Source organism: Anguilla rostrata, chromosome 9 (genome assembly GCF_018555375.3).
Source record: "Anguilla rostrata isolate EN2019 chromosome 9, ASM1855537v3, whole genome shotgun sequence".
In the NCBI taxonomy this organism is placed as follows: Eukaryota; Metazoa; Chordata; class Actinopteri; order Anguilliformes; family Anguillidae; genus Anguilla; species Anguilla rostrata.
Window position 1 is genome coordinate 20,094,394 of NC_057941.1, and position 25,668 is coordinate 20,120,061.

Genomic DNA, 25,668 nt, shown 5'->3' on the forward strand with positions numbered 1-25,668 from the left:
CTTTCGTTTCTTGGGGGAAAACAAAAAAAGTTAAAACAAAAGCCAACACGTATCCCTGCAGTGCAAAAAGAGACTTTTATTCTGTCCGCTCAGGACAAATAAACATTTATATATATAATCGTACAAATTACTTCATATTTCTGTAATCACTCTTCACATACTTTTTTTTTTTTTACAAGACATTTTATACAAAAATATGTTTGCAACTTTTAGCCGTGGTACTTTTACTAGAGCAACATATCTGATGTGTTTAAGGCACTTCCCAAAAACAGAGAAAGGTTAGTGTATTTTGTTCCCAGTAGACTGCTTTTTGCCTTTTTTGGTTTATAAAAAACAAAACAAAATGTGTATGTTGTAAAAAAAAAAAAAGACAAATTAGGAAAAACAAAATTGAATGAACATGTAGATTTCATTCGTGTAAGTATTCTGTTATGCTATAAACAGAGACAACCAAAGTTATAATCACCAGGTGAAAATCAATACAATATGAAATAATTATTTCCCTGCTGGTGACTATTTGTACAGAGTTGGTCCTGCCTGAGACATAGTTCCTCATTACAATCTTCTGCAACATACAATACGCAAAACACTCACATAAAATAGTACTTGCTGGGCTACGTCAATTACAAAGGACACCATACAGACAACACTCTTCATAACAAAGCGTCTTCAGTTCTTAATATGATCTCCGCTCAATCTATGAACAAAATGCCTTCAGTCTCAATCGCGTAGGCACAGCAACGAGGTTGCGTGTGGAAAAGCTGAATGTGCCACAAGGGCATATTTTTAGCAGCCAGCTGAACGTTCTGTTGGCCAAGCTACTGCACGGCTGCTTCCATATAGCCCACAGGTAGAACAGGGACAAAAGCAAATGAACTATAAACTGAACAGTGTGTATCTAATGATGAAGGCTTGGCATCATATAACGACAACAACCTTCTCTTCTGCTGAAAGTAGAATGGAGCGGACTCATGCAGCTGCCATTTGCTTGTCTTATGAAGGAAATGACAGTGTCTGGGAAGGGTGGGGAGGATTGTTCTGAAGAGCCCTGGTTTATCCCAACCCCAGCTCTGAACTGTATCACTGAAGACATCATTTGGATAGGAAGTGACCTCACCTGGTGTTCCAGATACACCTCAGTTACTAATTGATAGATGAAACTGACACCTGCATGACGCTTGACCAACAGGCCTGGACAGGTCTCACGCCTTTTGCAGCATGGCATTATGGGTAATGAAAGGTGTCCCTTAGAGAGCAGATGAACACTGCAGTATGTGAGACACCTGCACAATACAAGGCGAAATGGATAAGGAAGACACTTTCACTAAAGAAATGTTAAAATGTCATTAAAAACAGTAAGAACAAGCTAAGCGCACAGTTCATTGCTCAGCTTTACTGGAGCCGCAAGGAACTTAAAAAGTGAAAGTGGAAAAAATCACAGACTGTCCCCCTTTACAAGTATCCTGCCTCATCCCACCTTATGACACCATTCTACTTACAGAGGTCACTGCCATAAGCTACAGCGAGAGTCCACCCTTCTGCAAACAGCCCTTGGGCCATTTTGGCTCAGTCATGATGAACCACTCCAGAGGGGAGTCAGTTGTAACACGCACTGGTGAACCATGGATGTACACATGCACATTGGCCTTCTCCATCCCTTTCCTCGATACATGGGGTCTTGCATCACCGCATGGTATTATGACATAACAATGCTAGGACTGGTCCAGAAAATGGGAGTGGGGGAGGGGTTAGAGCTCATCTGGCCAGTCAAATGCCATCATGTTACAGGCCCCCATCTGCTTTATACAAAGACCAGTACTCACACACACTGACTAGTTTGAGACTACAGATGGGTACGCAGTTACTATGGATACCCGATATTCATCTGGCATGAAGAAAACCAGGCTTTTCATCTTTCACAATTTAACAACACTGCGGTCTCTACGCTTCCGTTAATACTGCATATGGAACAGAACACCAAACCAGGCCCGCGGAGGACATGCTTTGTGAACCACGGTTACTGACTTTGGGGAAGGGAACACATTTACTTTCAGGAGTTACTTCAGAAGGTCCTGGTACGTGCCTGAGGTAAAATAACATAGAGGTTCCAGAAACAATCATGTTGCTGGCCATGGTAATGTCCGGACAAGCTGAGGGCACAGATATCCCAGAGCCAACCTTCTCTCAGTACCGTTAGCTTGAGTTCAGTTCTAATGAATACAAACTCACACTTGCTAGCAATCGCTGTAGTCATACTGAAAGGTTAAAGGGCATCGCTTCGCTGACTGTCTTTCTCTGCTCTCTCTTTTTCTCCTTCACGCACACGCTCTAGATGTATAAACACTATTGTCACCGGGGAAGACCAGCTTGATTCGTTCCTTGAATGCATTTCAATGCAACACAGGTGACTGGAGAGCACCAAAGACTGGAATGCAACAAGTGGAAGACACAGTTAAAATAATCAGCATGAAATGTATGACAATGCAACCCACAGCCATAATGGTATGCAGCTGAAATGGCCCTCAAGTCTTAGAACTGGAAACATTTGACTTTTTCAGGAATCTGCGTGGACTGACCCTCCGATTCTGCAACAGAAGATGCAGTCTTAGCACAAAGCTGGGCTACTTACACACATACTGTAGATGAGCAGAAAGAAATAATTCAATCACATTAATGACAGCAAAAACAACAAAACAATTTCAATATGAAATTAACACAAAACACGAACAATGATTATTTATAGATGTGGCTATTGTTGTATTCGGTGTTAAAAAATAAATAAGACCTGAATTGGGGAAGCTTTAAGGCAAATTACATTGAGAGAGAGAGATAGACACAAATATTTAGCTCAATAAGTTCAGCTCCCATCCCTGCCGGACTGACCACACTGTCCCCTCATCTTTCACTCTCTCTCCTCTCTCAGAACACATCTCCTTTTAGTTTGCCAGTGTGGCTCTAGGCCAGTGTCTGGTGCCCATTGCCCCTGGCCTGTGGGAATGTCGTACAAGAACTGAGTTCAGTCATGTTAAGCAGGTTCACATACATAAGACAAGGTGGTTAAAAAACTGAGAAGCAACATTTCAGTAACATCCAAACGCAGGGGTTAAAAATAGCCAATGGGAAAGCTTCTCTGATGGAGCTCGAGGAGGTAACAACAGCCAATAGGAGCTCTACTGGAAGTTCAGGAGGTACTGGAGGCTAAAAAAAGGCACAGTGGCTCCACTGGCACTCAAGGTGAAATGCAGCCAGTAGGGACGTTGCTCTGTCGGAATGCAAAGTAAACACCAGCCAACGGCGAAGCTGCTCCCCCGTAAATCAACACTAGAGGGGAGGCATCCGGCGCCAGTGAGGCGTGAGTGGCTGTAACAGGAAGTGGGCTTGTCCTTTCGTTCTGTTCCGACCAATCAGCGACGCCGAGGGACAACCTCCACGTCTACATATCTGGCTACCGAGAACTCTCCTTCCTGCAGCACCCCCCGCCCCCACCCCATCCCACCCCTCTACCCCCCCCCATGCCCGCTGCTCACAGCGCGTGTTGGGGTGGGAGGGGGGGGCGGTGCCGTTAGGTCTCCTCGTCCCACAGGCACAGCTGGCGGCGGGGCACGTAGTAATCGAAGCGGTAGCCCTTGCTGCAGCTCTTGATGCCGCACTTGTAGGGGCTGCTCTTGCCGGCTGGCTCGCGGCTGCGGCAGTACTTGAGCAGGCAGGGGTACCACTCCAGCCGCAGGCCGTAGCTGCAGGCGCACGGCTGCCACAGGTCCCGCACCGCGCGGCACGGCTGCAGCTCTGGCACGCCCGCCGCCGGGGGCAGGGCCTCGAACACGGAGCCCTCCGCGCCTGCGGGGGGCACACAACAGCGGACGCTGAGTCTCAGAACCCGGAACCCTCGCCATCCTGACTCTTAGTGCTGTGCGTCTCATAGTGCTATGCCATTTTCCATTTTCCTGTTTACAGCAATACAAACGGCTGAGGCATGCTGTTGCAGCTAAAATATGATATTAACTGAAGTGATGTCGTTTCTGAAGGCTCACATTGCGCACTCTACTGTAAGCTGTAATTAGGTCTAGCATGTTTGTGCGTGCATGCTGAAAAAGTAAACCCACTAATATCCAGAACTGTAGGCCTTTATACACAATGAAGGATTGAAATTCACAGTACTGTTTGAAATGTTACACCATGTTGCTCTAATCTGGTGTTTTATTGCTAAAAACAAAAAATCCAAACCCGTTTAAGTGGAACCATGTGGGATATTATTGGACCGAGCTGTAAAACAGATACAGATGCCAGACATGCTTACGACAGGGCTGCAGTGTGTAAATAGTCAGTATGGAGCAGGGTGTATATTTTTGGGTGTAATTTCCAAAGAGGGGATATTGAGCAGGGTGTGTATATTTTGAGGAGCAGTGTGTACAAAGGTGATATGGAGTAGGGTGTCTATTTTGGGGCATAATTTGTAAATAAGTGAAAGCCGCACTTGTAAATAATATGAAAGCAGGGTGCATATTTTGGGGTGCAGTGTGTAAATGGGTGATATGGAGCAGGATGTATATTTTGGTGGTTCAGTATGTAAATAGGTGATATGGAGCAGGGTGTATATTTTGGGGTTCAGTGTGTAAATGGGTGATATGGAGCAGGGTGTATATTTAGGGTTCACTGTGTAAATGGGTGATATGCAGCAGGATGTATATTTTGGTGGTTCAGTATGTAAATAGGTGATATGGAGCAGGGTGCATATTTTTGGGTTCAGTGTGTAAATGGGTGATATGGAGCAGGGTGTATATTTAGGGTTCAGTGTGTAAATGGGTGATATGGAGCAGGGTGTATATTTTGGGGTTCAGTGTGTAAATGGGTGATATGGAGCAGGGTGTATATTTAGGGTTCAGTGTGTAAATGGGTGATATGGAGCAGGGTGTATATTTTGGGGTTCAGTGTGTAAATGGGTGATATGGAGCAGGGTGTATATTTAGGGTTCAGTGTGTAAATGGGTGATATGGAGCAGGGTGTATATTTAGGGTTCAGTGTGTAAATGGGTGATATGGAGCAGGGTGTATATTTAGGGTTCAGTGCGCAGGGTGTATATTTAGGGTGCAGTGCGCAGGGTGTATGTTTCGGGTGCGGTCGAAGGTGCGGTGCCTTGCAGGAGCTCACCCTGTTCCAGCCAGTGCTTGACGTCGGCTTCGCGGGCGTAGATGGACTCGCGGGCCTCGCCGCACACGTTGTGGATGTGGGCGCTGAGCTGCCACGCCCGGCTCAGGTTGACCGCCGCGCTCATGGTCAGCTGCTCCACGCCCCGCCTCTCCTCCGCAGACCGGACCGCGCGCGGGTTTTTCTGAAAGGGGTTCGCATCGTCAAACCCGTCCGGTCCAAACCTTTCCAGACCTTTCTGAACGCCAGCAACTCCACAGCGGTTTTAAGGAAGAGGGGGCGGGGCCCTGTGAGGCCGCTCTGATTGGGCCTTACCTGACGCAGGCGGGCCATTGATTCGCTGGGGATGATCTCATTGTGACTGAGGCGTGCGATGAAGCACAGCGCCTGGTACTGGCTCTGCCCCCTCTCCAGCTCCCCTAGGACCAGCGCACGGAATATCTTCACATCCTACACACCGAGAGAGAGAGAGAGGGATGAGAGGAGAAGAGTGATAGAGAAAAGAAGAATTAGAGAAAGAATGTTGAAAGGGAAGGAATGTTGAGAAAGATAGGTAGACAAAAGTGTGAGAAAGAGAGCGTGAAAGAAAAGAGAGGGTGAATAAAGAGTAGGAAAAGAAAAAGGAGGGCATAGCAGAGGAAGGTGAGGGAGCTATAGTGTGTAATCCCTTAGGCCTCACCCGGAGGACTACAGCTCCACCCATAACTGCACATCACTACCACCCCGCTGACAGGATTGCCCACATTGCTCTGTGCATTACTCCCCCTTGTGGACCAGTACTGAACTGCATGTTGCTCCTAAGGCTAATCAGATTCGCCAGAGGCTGCAGCCGAATTACAGGCTAAGTGACAATGAATAGAAATCTTGTGTCTGCCTGGATCACATGACAAACGTGATTGCCTCACGTGCGGCTTGTTTCACAGTCCAGTAAAAGGTCCTCATGACCAACAAGGGGGAAAAAAAGAACAAACCCCAGCCTGTTGTTTTGGGATTAGAGAATTATCATGCAAACAACCATGTTACACCAAACATACATTTATGGGATTTTAAAAAGGTGCATGCACACACATGCACACACACACACACACACAGACACACACCTCGTCCTAATTCTAAGTTCTAAAAGGAACAGCTGGCCTCCAGCATGAGACTCCAATGAAGGGGAGGCTGTAAGAGGAGACAAACAGCCATCCAAACTCTGACCTTTCAGAAGACTGGGCATCCCATTCAGAAAAGAGAGGCATTGTTCCAAAGCCACTGGGGTCGGCAGACGTGGAACTGCTCGCTTCTCAGTTCTGAAGGGGAACTTCGGAACAGAGAGCATATGATGAAATGAGACGGAAAGAGTGAGCGAGAAAGAGCCGGAGAGAAAGAAGCTCTGTCTTTAATTAGTGTCTCATGTCGGTTACCATGGAACAGCAGCAGGGTGGGCAAAAAGTATGTTGTATGCGTGCATGTGAATGTATATATATTTATGTGTTAACCATGTTTGTGTGGGAGTGCGAGAACATGCATGTGTGTGCGTGTGTGTGTCTGAATGCGAGTACATGCATGTGCACGCGTGTGTGCGTGTGTGTCTGAATGCGAGTACATGCATGTACACACATGTGGCACGGAGAACAGCATTAAAAACTCCAGAGTAATTAAAGCGCAGATAAAAAGGAGGATGACATAAGAGTGGCGCGGGGGTGAGCGACGGGGGAGACAGGAAGAGAGATGGATGTGCTTCCCCCCCCTCCGGGGGAGAGGCAGTAAAAGCGGGGACCTCCCAGCCAGCAGACGCACGGCATTCCTGACAGGGCTCCGGTCTGTAGCCCCCCTGCCGCCGATCGCAGGGAAACCGTGGCGACCCCCCTCCCCGGGAGGGCCCGATGCTGCGATGCTAACGTCGCACAGACGCACGCGCACAAGCACGCACGCACAGTTTGAATCCAGACACTGAGTACAAGCGCCACGCTGAAATGCTTCGTCAGACCGTATCCCATAATCTAAACTGTCTCCTTCCCAGTGGTCAGCGTAATATGTACAGTGGTGGATACTGTACGGACACACCCACCACTGCTCCTACAACACAAAGCAAACCTACTAAAGTTAATGCCCTTCTGCCAGGCAGCTCCATGGACTGGACGCTTATACTTAAAGAGACAGGCCTGCTCTGTTAGGGAAGAACAAAGAACTTTTCTTCGGAAGAATTTTAGAAGAAAAAAAAAGTTGGAAGTAATAGCTCGGTCTTCCTCAACTTGACAATGGCAACTGTATAAAAAATTTTTTAAAGGAAATTTGTGTGGAAACGTGGGCATCCAGAGTCTGACTTGAGGTCCTTGTTTCTGGAGTCCTGGTGTGCCAGAACAGTCGCTATGGTAACGTGGCGGGGGGGGGGGGTTACCTGCACGACTCCCCCATCCCGGCTGCTTCACGGGCGATCGGACGGCACGGTAAACATCTCCCGCTGACAGACGGAGACGCGCTGCCGCTGCTCGATGACAGACGCGTCCCGGCTTTAAGCGCGACCCCGCAGCTGGACCCCCCCCCCCCCCGCCCCCCCCCCGCCCCCCACCGCGCCGGGCTCCAGAACTCCGCCTGCGTTATCACCGTCATCGTCGTTTTTTCATTTCTTAAAATCGGGTGGCATTTCAAGGATGGGGATTTAAATGTCAGGATGAAGGGGGACCGCATTGGGGGGGGGGGACTGCAGGCTGTTCGCCGCCCAGCAGCGTCTCCCCTGGGGCGGCTACCGGCGCTAACGCCACCTCGTGAGCTCAATCACTTCAGCGCCGCCGGCAACAAGACAAGAAAACTACTTCTAATGTTGCTTTCTTGTAAAAAAATAAATAAATAAATAAAAAAAGGTTTAAGAAGCGGGCTATATTTAGGCGCAGTGAGCGATTCATTCCTGCCTCCTCCGTCTGCACGCGGATATGGCACCCGCTGTACTGAAGAGCACATTATGCAAGCAGGAACATGTGTTGTTTGTTTTTTGCTGGACAACTCCGGATAGAGCAAACGCTTAAATCTGCGCGGCTATGAGGCGCTTCAGACGCACGCGGTGAGCGCACGCTCGCGCACTCGCTGCTCTTACCCAATGCCAACAAACGCTTAAAGGCTTCGCTTTTAAATGGCCTCCTCTAAGCCGTCTTTTTCTATCCAGTTAGAGTTCATCAGTATCGTACATTTAAAAAAACAAAAAGCCAAATGGCCCCGTCCGGGAGAGGGTGCCAGTGCGGACCCCAACCTCACCGACCCTCTGGGACCGACGGGAGGCGGTTTCCAGGGATACAGGTGTGATGAGCAAACACGGGCCGTGCTGTTATTCGTACTGCGTCTGAGTACGAACCGAAGAAAAGCGGCTCGAGGGAACGAACACATCTCGAAATAAATAAACAACAAAAAAAATGAGAAGAGGGACGGACTCGAAGGAGAGATCCAATCAGTGAGAGGAAGAGGAAGTGAATGGGTGTGACCACGGGCCCCGCTGTCTTAAACCTCTCAGAATTCCATGCGTTTCATGTTCTATATCTTATGTATCTGGTAAGAGCAGGCTGCAGGGTTTCCCCCCCCCCCCGGTCCTGGGAGGAAACGGTACGGTCTGTTCTCCTGCCGTCGATGTGCGCGCACGTGTTGGGCTGCCGCCAACATATCCCCCCCGGAAAAAAAATAAATCCACCCCTAACAGTTTCTTGTTAGGCTTTTCAACTGACAGTTTAATCTATAGGCCACATGGAAAAAAAACGTGCAAAGTCATGTGCATATTTGTTCTCTCCATTTGCTTGGAGCAACAGCTCAATGAGAAATAGAAATCTCCCAAATGGCCAAAATAGCAGGTTGCCGGGTACAGACTTCTGCCCACTTTTCCGATGTGGATATAGCCTTCGTAACCGTTGTGTGCTAGCCAAGTTTAGCTCTGGTGAAACCTGTGCAATTAACTGAGATAAGTACGCACAGACAACCCCTATTCGCAGGGCAGAGTGTGTCCTGTTGAAAATGGTGCCTGCTACACAATGACGCTGAATCCCCCATAGCTTTTGGAGATTGGTACTGGCCTTTCGTGGCAAATTGTCTCGAGTCTGGGTTCACGATGGGTTTGGTCACTGACTCGTGGTTTAAAGTAAGCCAAAGCACGACGCTTGATGGGCAAGTGAGAATGTCACAGCCGGGGCTGTTAACGAGGTGAGAAGTGTGTCAGACTTCCTGTTGGCCGGCCTCGCTTCCTGGGTTGCCCAGGGGATTGGCACCAGACCCGGCAGTGGCCTACAGGCTGCAGCTGAGCCAGAGACACACTGCCCAGGTCGCTACCAGCACCAGTGCCACAGCAGCTGAAAATTCTCATCTTTATTTCAAACCCTTCCTTAGAACAAAGCCATCTCAACTCGAGAGCACTACCCTGTATGCATATACGGTCAGTCAGTAATGGAGAAGACAGGCAGTGAAGAAATTGAAAAACCAAAATGTTAAATCACTTAATAGGATGTTGGCTTATCAAGAAAGCATGACCACTATGCCCTGTATGTGCCATGACAGGGTTTACCATTGCCCGCTCTCAAAAACTCTGCCTGGTATACTCTAGAGCTGGCATGCAAATGCCTGATATGCAAATGGTGCTTGCAGCCATGGGCGGTTTTACACAGTGTGACTTCACACATTCGCAGGCGAATGAGCTACCTTGCGCTGAATTTTAAATGGAAGCTTCCCAGCCACAGCAGAGCTAGCAGAACTTGGTTAGCTTGGGGTCCATCTCCTAGCATGTTCTAAGTCCAAAACCTTGCGAGAGCAATTGATGTCATGTCAAGCTGGGGACGAAACCTGAAGTGCGTCACGGAAATAACGTTCACATCAATTCATCTGATGTTTTTGTCCCAAGTGACGTACAAGGGCATCTTGGCAAACAGCACCGAACTGCAGCACCGCATTTGAAATGCGCCGACATTTGTGGGCCTGGGTAAGAGCGTCCGTACACTTCAGACCCAAGCAAAGGCACCGGCTTTCTGCCAGAAGTAAGATCCTGTGCATTCAAATATCAGGTCTGCCTCTAACAGCCAACGGCAGATTGATACAGTTAAGCCTCAACTAGTAACACTCACAGATCAAACAGTAGTTGAAGATGCCTTATAATTACCTGCTTCTAGAGTAGTATAAATATTATGCCGCACTACATCAAAGTTTGGTGCCCAAAATAAAACTCCATAGGGATAGACTATATGGTGGAACAGAAATAATTACTTCATGTTTAGGAATGAGGAGCTCTCCCAAAGACGAGAAACCTTTTTTCTGCCAAAATGTTCCCAAAACAACTCATTTCAATCCTGAGTTAACAACTCACAGTGCAACAAGGAGAACCACTCACAAGCCCGCTCACACCACATAAAGGGTGCTATTTAGAGGCACGCACGGCCACAGCAAAGCCCCCTGGGAAACCTGACACCTTTTCTCAATGGTCACCTTGATGTGTGAAAAGGCCTCGCACCCACGATCAACAAAGCCACCGGGGAGGCGACGCCCTCGGGGGCTCCCCGTCTCAAAAACGCGGCGTGTCGACCCGCTCACTCCATTCTGCAGGAGCACCGTCCTCAGGAACCGTGAAGTGTGTACTTAGCCCTAACAAGACCACAAGGACAACAGAAAGAAGTGAAAAAGTGTGAAGTTAACACTATATAGCCATCTAGCACGCCACAAGGTGCTGCAGACATGGAATAGGCCTACTTCTAAAGGCAATCACCAACAAAGTGCTCGCATATAACCTATAAGAGAGCAATATATCCTAAATCTATAGGCCTATATATATCCTTTTGTGCCCTCATTCTTAAATGTCGCTGTAAGACTAATCTGTTAGAACATTACGGAAAATTAAAAACACTACCAAATTATTCTGATAGCATTCCAAATACACTCCTATTGGTATTACAGCTGTGTAATAAGGTGCCATTAAGCTATGCAACTCTGGATGAATCGGATTCCTGGGCAATTTGACTACAGGTCATTAGCCGCTAATGGCTATCACATTTCCCCACTTAAGTGGATGGAAATACCCCAGGAAATGTCTGACAGAAGTACACAATAGTCAGAATAGCTATAGTGTTTGTTAACGACTTTGTACTAAATTCACTGGCACTGTGACATTCGAGAGTCCACCAACCCCACCTATGGCACCGGCCCCATGTCGCCCACACCTCTACCGCAGGTACACACAACAAAGGGTCCATTTTAGGTTTCCTTTGCACTAAACCTTCGTTTGTTTTGCTTGTTTAGGGCTGGAGCATCGGATTTCTCCTGAACGTTATTTGTCTAAGTAATGTGTGCTCTCTTTTAAGCTCATACATCTCGTATGTTGACAAAAAAAGGATGTGCTCTTTTGTGATTTACCATAGGAAGCGGCAATTCAGAGGGAATTAGACCCAAACCTTTCTCATATGAAATGAATTATTGCTGAAATTGTCTTCCTCTGCCTGCAGGCATGTTACGACTGGATTTGTTCCATTCATTCATTCCATTAAGTGTAGCTTTCCTGCTGAATACGGATTATTTCCGCTAGATTTAGGCCTAGATGATTTTATAAAGTACCGCTTCCTGTACTTTTAGTGGGACAACTAAAAGGCTTCATACAGCTAATGCAAACAATGTACCCAGTCATGACATGCTGGGAGAAGGAACTGAGAACAAAGGTATGTTGTCATACATTATAATGCCAAATAAAAATGAGTACATGCAAAAATATGGCATAGAGGAATGAGTTTTCTTAATGTTTCATCAAAACAAACTATAGGGAAAATGACTGAAATTAAAAACAAGAGTGTCCCATGCCTTTAAGAACGGAACAACACAAAACACCAAATGTCAAGGCACATCCCTAATGTCATTGCTTGTAACAGATACGCTAATGCAATCGCCATCTTTTGACAATCCAATTCTATGTACAATAACTAAGTTCTTTCCCCAATATGCAAAATTTCCAACTTAAATTGCAATCCATTTCATGCAAAAAATCTTCAAATAACTATTTGAAAATGGTGTATCATATAAACATTTAACATACATTTCAGATACATCATAGGCTATATGCGGCATATTCCATATATTTCAACACAGTACATTGAAATAGTGCAACCTAAACCATTCACATTTATAAAGGTAATGACAGAAGATACTGTTAAAGATTAACCTGGAACGATCTTCCAGTGGAGGTCAGAACAGCAGAGTGTCTGAGCACCTTCAAACGGAAACTCAAGACGCACCTCTTCTCTGTGTACCTCTCTCCTCTTCCTAAACCCTCCATAACTATAAAAAAAAAAAAAAAAAAATTTTGTTCAGACTATCTTGTTTCTCCTTAATGTATGCATCATAGTAAAGGCTTTTTATCTACATGTTGTTCAATGGACTTAAGTGGACTTGATCCTGAGTTTGGTTACTCTGTTGTAAGTCGCTCTGGATAAGAGCGTCAGCTAAATGCCTATAATGTAATGTAATGTAATGTAACCTCACCATCAGAGGGGGATTTATTTAGCTTCGTTTTGTGATGTTAGAGATAGCTACTATGGCAGTGGAAATAGTAGTACAACAATAGCAAAAATACTTCAAAATTTTGCTCAAAATTTCACTCTGAAACTGTACTATTTGCACTAGTTTGCAGCAACTTCAGTGGAAAAAAAAGCTAGTTAGTTAGCAACTAGGCTATCCTGATCTTGATATAATAATTATAGCTCAGACTGTCACATGTAGAAAAGTATTCATAATTGGCCTCAGTGTTGGCAAATCAATTCTAACGGCCTGCCATCGGGTTTCCATGCTTGCGCTACACATTCCAAGGCTAAGGAGGACGTAAAATCACAGGGCTGGAGACTGAAATCCAAGAACTATCGATGGCTGTCCTCTGACCCTCGTTTGGTGGCTCAGCACAAAAAAAAAACTAGAGGAACATCTCGGTACACAACTGTTCCGACATACTTCAGTCATTACGGTGCTGGCTGGGCTGGATGCAATGGAAATCAACATTTCTGACCTGACGGAAACAGGCAGACTGGTTTCAGGAATATTACACTTTACTATCAGCAGATGGTTCGGTGGAACTGTTATTTATGTATACATTTTAGCTAGCTGAAAATTGATTTTTCATTGCTTGTTAAGTTGCTTTTTCCATTTGACCTCCGCGTCTGCTTCAGTTGAAGTAAACCGTCCTATAGCCCCTGTCTGTGAGGAGCCGTGTTCCCCCGAGCTCAGACTGGCAGTTGACATGCGTTCTGAAGGTGCCCCAAAGGCAGTCGCGTGTAGTATTTGCTTTGAATAATACACAAATAAACATTTAAAGGGACAGTGTTGCAAAATGACATTTTGGCCGTGTATGTACGAGGTGAAGAGGTACAGTGTAGGACAGCGTGTCCCAGCTCTACGTATGTGCAGCAGATAACCGCCATGTTGACGTAAGCGCAGAACTCCCTGCAGATTCCCTATATCCCAGCCAGATGCCCACACTCTCTTCACAATACAGCCCCTCCAAACAGGCTCCCACTGTTTGCACTGAAACCTGCTGCAGCCAGTTCCGCTCACCAAGTTTTATTTTTTGATCTTGGACTTTCCTCCAGTGGCAAACCCAGTAGAGTGACTAGGAACTGTATGCCTGCTCTCCTGCAAAATCTCAAATGAAAAATCTGTAACAAGTTAATGAAGACATTGCTAAATGCACAATTTATGAGCTCAATTTGTCGAAAAGGGCATGGCCTGCATTCAGACTGTCAGGGGCCTAAGGGGCCTAGCCTAAACCATGAAAAACAGCCCCAGACCCAGGGGTGACCAGAAACTTTTGGTCACGTGGTGTATATTGCTGATGTCTTGAATGAATGGTTCAAGAACAGCAGTAGAATCCAACAGCACAAGAAGCAACATGAACTTAAGCACTGTGTGAGTGGAGTGGTAAGATGTGGACATGGCTTACATTTCCTTAGTGGAGAGGGGGCGGGGTTGAATGATACCGCACCCACACATAACAGGAAGCTGGCAAAATTTCAAGCGAAGACGCAACATCTCCTGAGCAGGTGTTGAAAAGATTACCAGAAGCCTACTGTTTTCACAAATAAACAACCCCACCTGTAAACCTGAGCCCCAAACCTATTAGTAATGAATGGCTTGTTCCTTGTATTTCAATAAAAAACAGTTAAGTGGATTTCATTGCCATTTTCAAGCGTTTAACCTAAATAAACAAAATTGCAGAGATTTCTCACTCAGCATCTAATTTCTAGTACGGATAACTCATACAAGTGCATCAACACAATGTGTCAACATGTCAGATACTTGATTTGGTGGCATTAGTATTTATGATCAAGCACTATTCAAACTAAATAGTACTTGCCTGTCACATGAAGCAGTGTGTAGATATGCTCTATTAAAGATTCCTCTGAGGATGCAGCTCCCTCATGTGAGAATCATCTTTATTGGCTTCAGGAACGGGTTTAGGAACATTTGGTGTCATACGGAATGGTGACGCTGGCTGACGCGCGCCCTGCTATCCGCCCCCACCCTCGTTTCCCCATCCCCCCCGTCTGTGGGGATGCTCACAGATTGTGGGAACAGCCGTGCTCAAAGCCATCCAACATCTGCCCCTGTTTGTGCTGAATAAAGACTGGGGCCTGCCATTGACTGTGGGGACGTTGCTGTGTGACGCACAGGGAGCTATATCGCTCGGTCCTGTGACACTGCAGGTGTGTCCAGAAGGCCTGAGTGCAGATGCACAAAGAAAACGCACAAAGTAGCCCCCCAATCATATTTAATCAGTAGAGTATTTAATTCATTTAATAGTCTAATTTATTTAGTTATCCACTTTTTTATCTGGACAGAGCACTCAACTCTAATGAGTTATCAGAAAAACTGATAACCACTTCTGCTTCAACGACTTCCAAAATGAACATTAACAGCAACAAAACGAATACTACTATGACTACTACTACTACTACTAATAATAATAACATTAATAATAATAATAGAACATCTAAGAATACTTAAACCTCCTTAAACCGCCTTTCCGCCAGAAGCCATTTGAGCATGCGGTAAGAGGTGTCAAACCAGTTAAGGCGCCAGTATACTCAAAACGAAATCAAACTTTTTGTTCGAAACGAGCCTTTTCGAACAAGAGATGATCAAAAAGATGTGTGCAAGTCCCCAGCATGAACTATTTGCAAGCAGTCTGCAAGTTTGCAAGCCTCCCCCAGTCTGCAGTTGGCCCATCCAAATATCACATGTTTGACCGGTCGAGGGCAGAGTTCAACTTTATTTTCCTGTAATCTCATCACTGAAATGTCACGTAGCACACTGTGTCTAAATGGGATACAGGAGATTTTGGGAAGTAATGTCCTATCCGATAGGTTCACAACAATAGATTAATTAAATCATGCCACATTCCTCCTTGCAGAAGGAAAGGATAAAACTTTTGAACGGAAAGGTAGACAAAAAAAACCTTCTAACCTTATTACTAGTTTTCCCCATCTTTCATAGGTAGTTTCTTCATCTTTTAAACTACATGGCCAAAAGTATGTATACACCAACCAACATCTTATCCAAAATTATGGAATTGGTCCACCCTTTGCTGCTACAACAACCTCCACTCTTTTGGGAAGACTTTATACTAGATGTTGGAGCATTGCTACAGGGATTTGCTACCAGCCAGAAGAGCACAGAAAATTTTCATTCAGCCAGAATATTTCCTTGATTTCCTTGTTTTTTAAAAGTTTGCACGTCATTTGGAGCATACTGCCTAAAACTGTTATGTTTAATAATGGTGGATAACCAATGTTGACTGAGACGAAAACACAACAATGAATTAAAATCAGTTTTTAAATAAATTACATCGTTTAGCAACTTTGAGCTGATCATTTTCCTGAGATGTGTCATAACCTTCCCAGGAAAGGGGGGAGGGGGCTTCCAAAAACACCGGAGATCATTAAGTGTGGAATTAGGTAGGCGGAGTCTTGTTCTGCCTACAGCTTAAGGTGATGTCACCAAGATGTCCTGTCGAAACAGCACACTGGCGTAGAACTGTGAGGTTGCGCAAAAACGGAGCTCACGCAGCAACTGCATCATCTCTGTGGCCCTGAAGCAGCACAGCAGTCGCTGAAAAACCGACAGGAAATACTTTATCTGCCAACATACGCACTTTTACCCCAAAGCAATCAGGCGGTTATGAAATAGCTAGTTCCATGATTACTAATGTAGCACCTGGTTTTATTGGTAATACACAGCTACTATTTTTCCATTAATGCCATAAAGGATCACATGCCTTATGGAGATATTTTTAACGGCGGAAGCAAAGACATCAATGAAAAAGCTCCACAAAATTATAAGCCAGTGCAATAACACCGCATCAACACAAAGCACAATACCCAGAAGTCCTAAAGTGAAAAGTTTCAGCTCATTTCATTTCATTGGTAGACATGAAATAGCCAGAAATAATCAAACTCAAGGTTAATATCACACTTGCGACTGCACTGAATGGACCAACTACGTACAGCAGCCAAACTGGTAAAGGGTCCTAGAACATTCTCTCCATACAGTGGCTGTGTGAATCAAATAAAATGCCCGTGTTTCATGGCCCCCCTGTTGGGGTGTGCACGGAGGTGGCTGCCCCTGAGGAAAGGGGAGAGGACTGTCCGCCAGCTGTAGTCTCAGGAGGCAAGGGGACACAATGGCACTCGAAAGGAGAAGAAAACAAGAGATTTAAAGTACACTTTCAGGACTGGCCTCATTGCCATTGTGTGCTGTGATAAGTGACTCTTTTTATTGATGGGTTCTGAGTGGCAGAGAGAAAGAGACAGAGAACACTCCACATACATCTAGTTTTCCCAGAACCACTTGCTCCTCCCACAGCCTACTTAGGAAAGGTCATGGCAACACAAAAAACAGGCCTTCTCCAAACCTCTCTTCATTCTCAGTAATGGCATCAATGAGGCAATATGACCAGAAACTTGACTTCTGACCAGAAAGCTGCAAGTTTGATTTGGTAGCGCCTGTATACCCTTTAGCAAAGAACAGGCGCCTGAACTGCTTCAGCAAATATGATGCTGGAGGAATTAATGAATATCACGCATAAACCATGCAGCCACTCCAGATACTATGTCAATTAAATTTTTTAAAAATGCGAATATTCTTATAGCTACTAATAAGAACAATGACAGCACAGAAACAGGCAGACAAGAGCAGACACACATAGAAACCTGTGTAACTTGTCAAGACAGCAATAGGTCATGTCGCACTCCGGGACCTGGAATCAATCCTGACATTTTACCTTGAGTCACCACACTGGCATAACCTGCTTTTGTGACAGAGTGAATGTTCCTGGAAGATTTAGCCTACTTAGAACGGTAAATGGGCGTCTGCTGTACTGACAAATCCAAACAGAAACAGCTGGGCCAACAGTCTGTTGCTATCAGACTGCAGACGATATCAGTGATTCAATGCTGCGTGTACAAAAATACCTGACATGGGGCCATCTCTCCTTCCCCCCTTCCTTTTCCCTAACAATAACAGCTTGCACTTTTGAGTGACATTTGAGATAACATTTTTCCACTCCAGCATCAGTACTGAGTCTGGTGCTCAGAGGATTCCGTTCAGCATTCCCAGTGAAGCAGATTTAAATGTTTACTGGAACGGGCCATAAATCTAAATGTGTGGTCCCGGGCCACATGCCTGCCACATAGCAAATTCCAGCATTTTCTAATGTACACATCCCAGAGGAGTAAGCGTGGACAAGAGACGAGGGGGTCCCAGTGAGTCTGTGATTCTCAGACATCTGAGGCTGAGATGCAGTATAAGCAAACCCTGTCATCCCCTTTCTCAGTCCATTAGCTTTAGCGCTGTGAATAAATGCAGCTCTACTGAGAGACGTCACCCTTTTACTCAGAGAGGAACAGAACATTCTACCTCCCTTTTCCAGTGAGGTCTTGCGTATGACGGTCGGCCAGGACAACACTGCACAAAGACTAGACTCAAATCTCTCAGAGCTGTATACCATTAGCACTGCTACATGGGCCAGAGTGCTGGAAAATGACTGAACGGAACTTTAACAAATCATCCGCCTCCCACAGAAATTCTCTGTGAAGACTCATGCATATCTTTTGGCCCAGCACAATAACAGCAACTTCCTCAGACAAACAGGAAACGTTGGACACAATACTTGAGATATTCTGCAGGAGTTGGATTGGACGTATTCCAAGAAAAACTACAGACCCCATCCCAAGAATGGCTCCCCACTGGACTCCGGAGGGAAAATGTAGTGGGAGGGAGGCCCAGGTGGAAATACACAAAGACTACACAAAGTGGAGAACATCTGCAGCTGCCCTGTGCGCCTGACCACTCTGATGGGGATGAGTGTGTGGGTTCTGCGATCAGACAGCTGGGTACGTGGAAGAAAATTACCTCTTGAACAGCGGCCAGGGTCAGAGTGAAACCTCGTATGAACAGCGGCCAAAAGCCAAATCAAACAGGGATGAAGTGCTGTGAGCAGGATCGTTCTCCTGCAGACCCATGGAACTGTGGTCACAGTGCGAGCTCTTGCGAATACACATGACACTCCCTCAAGCTCAATCTCTCTCAAAAAGCAAACTCACTGGGGGATAACAACGCAGAAACCCTTCAAGAACCCTTAAATATGACGGGAGAATGAACACAGCCCACTTCAACTTAAAAAAAATGGCTGGCATAGACGGCGATGGCTCAGACACAGCTGTTGCCTAACAACCACCAGCTCGGTTCCTTGTGGAAGCCGGCATCTATCGCCAGTAACATTTATTTTTATTTTTTCCATCTAACGCTCATTTGGTTTCCCTTTATGGATGTTCCCTCTGCAAGAAGGCAATATTCAGCGGTCATAACTCCTCCTCTGGCCCAGGCCGCGTCTGCCGTCACAGTTACTCAGACTTTCCATAAATCTGCAAGGCTCTGAAAGGGAGAGGATGATCACATGCAGGCAGAAATAGAGACAGGAGAAGATCCAGACTGGAACTGATGAGGCTAAAGAGCAGAAGGACTTCAACACCAGACAGCTGGACTTTAGAAAGATAAGGCTAGGGAGCCAAGTCGTCTTGGAAAAAGTTCACCGCAGCTGCAAGTACTCACAGAATCTGAATGAGGCTGGGGGGGGGGACAAAATGCGACATTATTTTAATAACCACCACCCCACACCTCCCACCTCACTTTAATAAGACTGTCTGAAATAGCAACACTTTAAATACTTTGACAACCGTGATTATAATAATTTTGAACAGGGAGGAATACGTATGCCGTCATTAAAAGTACGTTTCTAGACTTATTCATAAAATTATTAAGGGAAAAACTATAACAAGAGATGACTTGCTCAATACAGCCATCATTCTAAACAATTTAATATTAGTCCATTTTCAGGCCACTTTAACACTGAATCAAGATGACAAAATGCTCATTCCAAACAAAAAATAGAGATGAATTTGTTCTACAGAAAACAAAGAACTTCTTAAATGCCAACAGTAGTCTCAGAATGCAAAATCTAACCCCAGAGGCCCTCCCACATTCATTCCAATGCATCTCATTCCACCCTCTGAATTTTTTTAACCCATCATTCATTAGTAGAATTTCCTGGGACTTTTTTTTCTTATTTGAACTTTAATCTATTGTCCACACAATTGGATAAATATTGACTTTTGTGTTTCGATTTTTAGTGAAGGGAAAGGCTGTTTTGTGGTACTGGATGTTCAAAATTTTCAGAGGAAACCTCAACTATTGAAAGACATTGAGATACAACTGTTTGAAATTGTGGAAACACGCTACTCTTAATTTTATGGTGGAATAGTAACAAGATATGATTCTAAAGGCAGTTCAGAACCTTGGAATTAGATTGCCTGTGTCTGCTCATGATGGCTTACACAGAGCTTCTTTTAGCTGAGACAAGACAGAGCAGAGATTCCTTCCTTAACTGGATAAGACGCGGGACTATCAGTCATCCCGATATGTGAAGCTTATGGATTTTTTCAAAGCTGAACCCTGAAAGACATCTTCCGTCTTGTTTCCAAACACGTTCGACTCTGACAATCCATGTATGATTGCCGTTGTTACACAGCGCGTTCCCACGCAGAAACAGTGCAGCCCGACTGACAGCAGAGCAGGTCCACGGGTCTCGTCTGTGAGCACGAACCAACAGAATGCATTCATTTTCTAGCTGGGGAGAAATCGGCAAGCAACGCAACAGGAAAGAAGAAAACCTTGGCGACCGCACCGCAAGTCGCAGAACAACTGTGGGGGCGGTTTCTGGAAGATGAAGCTGACTGTGGTGAAACACGATTTTATTATTAAGCTTGAGGAAAAAAAATCTCTCTTTGGCATGGAAAAAGCAAGAGAGCTGTGTGAGCCAAAGTGTACAGACAGGCTGAAGAGATATCCATTCCATCCCACAGAAAAGACCCTCCCTCCCCTGATCCCACTCACGACCCCCCCATTCCCCCTCCCTTCATCCCCACATCTGGTCGTCAGCTCTCCTACGCGTGCTGCAAGCGCAGACGCATGCCTTTCCCCTGAGTGGAACCACACATATCTCTGGAAGCGGCTGGGGACCCGGGCATCCCTCGTCCTTGTATAGACGAAGGCCGGGCTGTTTGAAGGCGAGGAAGTGGGGAGCAGCAGCAGCTGGCGGTGCCCTGCCAGCGTACGACTCTGCCAATGTCGGGCATCCGAGTCTGAACCACCAGTGCCGCGCACCATGTGGAACTGGAAAACTGCCGCCGGAACACCACGGGGCATTATACGCCCAACAGAAACCATGCAATTAGAGCATGACGGCCAGCATTTTGTGCTACACATTAACTAATGTACTACAGTGAGCCCAGTTCAGTGGGCTTGTTTGAGTGTGTCCACCTTGACCCCGAGGCTGTGCGTTGAGTTCCCTCGTCACAGCAAATACTTCGAAATATCTGAACTCCCCTCGAAGGCTCAAGTCCACTGCCTCCACGGTCAGCAACTTTGTATTAATAGACAAGGGTGGCTGGGATTCTTCACCTGCAGATGAAGCTACTGCACATTATTGTGATACTCCCTGACCTCATGAATTATCCAGGCTCTAATTATGTGCACCGTTCTTTAACACTGCAGCAATTTCAAGCTATCGTTTTTTTTTTGGAGCCAACACTGGAGCTGCACATCCCCTTCTGGAAAGTAACACTCTCAAAAAGATTATCAGTAAAGATTCGTATGGAAAGAGGGAGAGGGTGGAGAGAGAGCACAGAGGACCGTCCATACAAGTAACCGATACAGACTGCCACATTCAGTTAGGCTACCTGAATGCTGTGGGGACTGTCACCATTGAAGTTTGGTGGACTTCACAAAAAAGTAGTCAATGCAGTATACTGGCAGACTGGGGTTCGTTGGACCACAGTAGGCTATTCTATAGCACCACATAAAGATGATTCCACAAAAAAATCTGAACTTGACAATGCAATGTCTGCGCTTGTACAATTCGTTTAAACATTTGAATCACAATAAAGCTCAGTTCCCATTTCTGTGGCGTCTCAGAGTTACGAGCAAGATGTGCAGAATTCTACTGACCGCCTATTAAATTTCAGATATAACAAAAAACCAAAATCAACAATATCTGCTAATAAATTACTATGTATGCGACAATTTATGAACAGACCACAGCCACTTGCTCACCCACCCCCCCCCCACTATCCACTTCACTAGCTAAGTTGTAGCCAACGAACGAATAATTTCCGAAACGCAACACGATTGTTGCCCGTCGTTTTTTATGTGATCAAGGAAGCTAGTTAACGCAAAATACTCACCTGCTTAAAATCAGCTACGAAAGTGATGAGCGTGCCATCCCCTTGTTTGAACTCCACTGTGATGGAATCTCTCTCGCTATCTGCTTCCAGGGTCTCCTCGGTTATCTGTCCATCGGCTAAACGAACTCGCACCTTCAGTTCTGAACAAACGCTGAACGATATCAAAAGTATGAGCGTCACAAGAACTCCATTATTCCGAACTGAAACCGGTAAAAGCCACCTCGCAAACATTCCAGAAAAAAACGCAAAAACTTAAAGTACCCGAATTCAGAAGAAGAAAACTCGTGTATGAAAGAGTCAACGGTTCCCAAACTACACTACAGGACACTGATAGCTAATTTACATGAGGTTGTTTCGCTTGGTAAAGTTTAAGAATTGTGCCTATAAATCCATGCGAAAGCAGAGTCCGAGTGATTGCACGTCTCCCATTATTTTAAGGCAATGCGAAACAGGTATCATGCTGTTAACAGGAACGATTCAATTCCCCGAAAAAAAAACCTCTTCACCAGTATTGTGTTTGTTGTAGGTCTGCAACCTCAGTTTTTTACTCTTGTCGCCCCTTGTTTACAGGGACTACGTTCTCTTAACTAGCGAGGACGAATTCTCATCATGGCTTGCGGATTTCTTCCTCTCCCTTGCACGACTTTGTAGCACACGTTGCCTTTGATATTTCGTTTCTGTTTTTCTCTTTAGTGTTTTCTTTACCCCCGCGGGTTCACTCATTCAGTCCCGTCACTTCCTTCAGGATCCAAACAGTGGAATCTAGTTGCCTGACTTCCCAAGTTTCAGGGACAGCGCAGCGAATGGGAGCACAACTCTTAAAGGAATATCACTCCAGCAAAAACTCCCACCATTAATCTTTTTCATCCGTTGCCCAAAAGCCAACACAGACGTCCTAATATTGGGAGATATAAATGAATATTCATGAATGTTCCTGTTCGGTTTTTCCTGAATACTTTTCGAATCACTTGCATTGGGGAAATGCTTGTAGGCTACATCCAAATGAATCACCAATGTTAATGAGTGTTGTCACAGGCGGGCTGTATGCTACTCCTTTACACATTTGGAAAAGGTTGAACTATTACTATGTAACAATAACTATGGCACTAGCTCATTTATGTAGGTTATTTGTTATATAACGTGTAACAATACCAGTAGCTCATTTAATGTTCTTGATGAACAAACATCAATTTAGGCCTACTTAACAACAGAATAAAGATACGAAGTCACGAGGTAACATTTTGACGGACTGATCTCAGACTCACATCGAAACTGAACATTGCTGCACAATACATAAATAAATAATATATATAAATAATAAATAATATATGGATTGATCGATGACTCAGTGTAAATCATTAAATTGTGTTTTTTTTTGGAACGTTGGTGCAGTAAAATTTGGTGATATAAACACAATAATGATACCACAAATAAGTAAATCAATAAATACATAAAACATACGTTTCAAGAATTAGCATGTTGGCAATGACTGTTGCCTAAAACACCCTCTGGACTTCCTCCCCTAAAACCTTTGATATAATTAGCAATGAGTCATGCAGTTATTACACATCAATAACTATTAACCCCTGTGTCATCATATGGGGTACATACTGTTCTCAACAAACAAAAAAGAGCAATTAAGCAACCTTTATCTCCTTGTAGGGGTATCAGTATTTGATCTTGCTTTGTATGTAACAGAGACGGAATTACTGGTAAACAGAATACTGTCCATTTGGACATAACCATTCTTAGAAGTACATAGTGCTGGTGAGACTAACTGGTCATGACCATGACAGGTTGCATTGTAAATCAGTGTTAGACGACCCTTTGGACCCCTTGATTACTATTTACTCCAATTAAGAACTGATTCATTGCCAACTTTTGAGGCTCAAAGGCAAAGCCTTTAAAAGAAAAGTCCATATCCTTGTGCATACTGACACAAGTTACACATTTTAAGACAGCAACAACTCATCTGGATGAAACTCTTCCTCTCTGGGTAAACCTATGGGCAATTATGAGTTGCCTTGCACAGCTGTCAACTTTGAACTTGATTCCAGAACATGTGATACATCACTGTATTAGTGTGAGATGTAACTGCAACTTTCGCTTCAGAACTGCAGTCCATTTAAATTGGATGTTTACATGGTTGCTTTCTAGATAGAAAGTGTTATGGCTTTTTTGTCCCCCAGAGGGTCTGCTGACTTTAGGATTTTCCAGCTAAAATTTGCTGAGCAACAATTTCTTTCACATTATAAAGAAATGATGAAGTATGTCACACAGTTGAGTCAAAGTAACATTGTAAGAACATTGTGTTAGTTGTGGGGAGCATTCCCATAGATTTCACTGTTACAATGACTGTCCAGACTTCTGAAGCATCTTCAGATGGACACACATTCACGCAAAATGCACTCGTGCGCACACACGTGTGCAGAACACTCATAATGTAAGTGTTGGCACTGATCAAAGTCTCATGATAAATTTCATATCACTTTTGAAGGCAGGGGTGACATTTCTAAGTCATTGCCCCACAGAATTCTTATCCCGTTAGGCTATTGAAATACATGCTGGTCCCTGCGTGCTACTGACCCAACACGAGAGGCCGTGCCCACCGCTGGGGCCAAGCGGACAGCCGCCCCTCCGGAGGGGAAAGCAAACACCGACTCTGAACCTGAGCAAACACTACCAGCTAGGCCTGCAGACTGTGGCCAGGCAGTGGATCAATCACTGGGAGTAGGATAGCAGAGCAAACTAAATCCAAAAAGAAAAAAAACCAGACTTCCTCTTCTGCAGTTTCACTCAACTGCTCTATGTAATGGCGTATAGTCAAAAAGTATATTTAAATAAACTCAATATCTGATTTTGCTCCCGCTGCCTTTCAAGACATAACACTAAGCATTTGTACATGTGGGTTGTGCATATTTGCTTGGGGAACGTGTTCTTGTTTACTGAAGGTTTATATTCAAACACTGAAAAAAAAGACCACCTTTGTGGCACAAATATGATAAATTTGAAATTATTTAGGCCAGCAAGCTTGAAAGGGTTCAGGATTTCAGAAATCAGAGGGAAATGCTATATGTTGCCAAATCTTTGCTGAAGGATTATATCCAAAATGGTGGGCAGGCCTAAAATCTCAGCTAAAGGTATTTGACAAAGTCTGCTCCCTTTCTGAAAGGCCAGAGATGATACTGAGATGACAGTATCTCTTGGGTTTCGCTTTGCTTTGACAGGCTGTGTTAGTACACACGTCACTCCTTTTCTTTTCTCTTAATTGCTGTATTGTGCTCCAGCGCTTTCAAAGTGCAGAGCCTGTTTACAGTTGTTTGCCTTGGTAAATGGAGAGGTGATCCACAGAACAGCCGGTGGGTGTTTATGATTAACCACACAGTCAGTAACGCAGCGGTCATAAAAATGTACAAAACCGGAGCCCCTTTTCACGAAAACCAACAAAGCCGTTGTTCCCGAGGGAAGAGCCAGCAAGGGCTCCCTCCTCTCTAGAACAAGGAAGCACTTTCAGCCAGTGCCTGGCACCATAAAAGTGTTAAATTATAGGTCTTCGAGGGGGACATCAGCGGGACAAAGCCGGAGTGTCTGTGTCACCTGCTGTGTGCTGGGTACAAACTCGGGTCAGTCGCAGTCCTCCACAGTAGTGGCCGGGGAGAGCAAAACAATCTCAGCCACTCCCCCGCGTCTCGCCCTGCCTCCGCGCAGAACGCTTTTGTTGTGTCACACGGAATTTGCTCCACGT

At 45.1% G+C, this 25,668-nt stretch overlaps 1 protein-coding gene across 1 annotated transcript; it reads right to left on the bottom strand.

Annotated features, from left to right (window-relative positions):
- Positions 1–56: 56 nt before the first annotated feature.
- Positions 57–22,866, bottom strand: oafb (OAF homolog b (Drosophila)). Its single transcript, XM_064350953.1, has 4 exons — positions 21,924–22,866; positions 5,461–5,595; positions 5,149–5,329; positions 57–3,837 (listed from the first exon to the last, which is right to left on the bottom strand). The coding sequence occupies exons 1-4, from the start codon at positions 22,152–22,154 to the stop codon at positions 3,563–3,565; spliced, it is 822 nt and encodes a 273-aa protein (XP_064207023.1). The 5' UTR covers positions 22,155–22,866; the 3' UTR covers positions 57–3,562.
- Between the last annotated feature and the right edge of the window lie 2,802 nt (positions 22,867–25,668).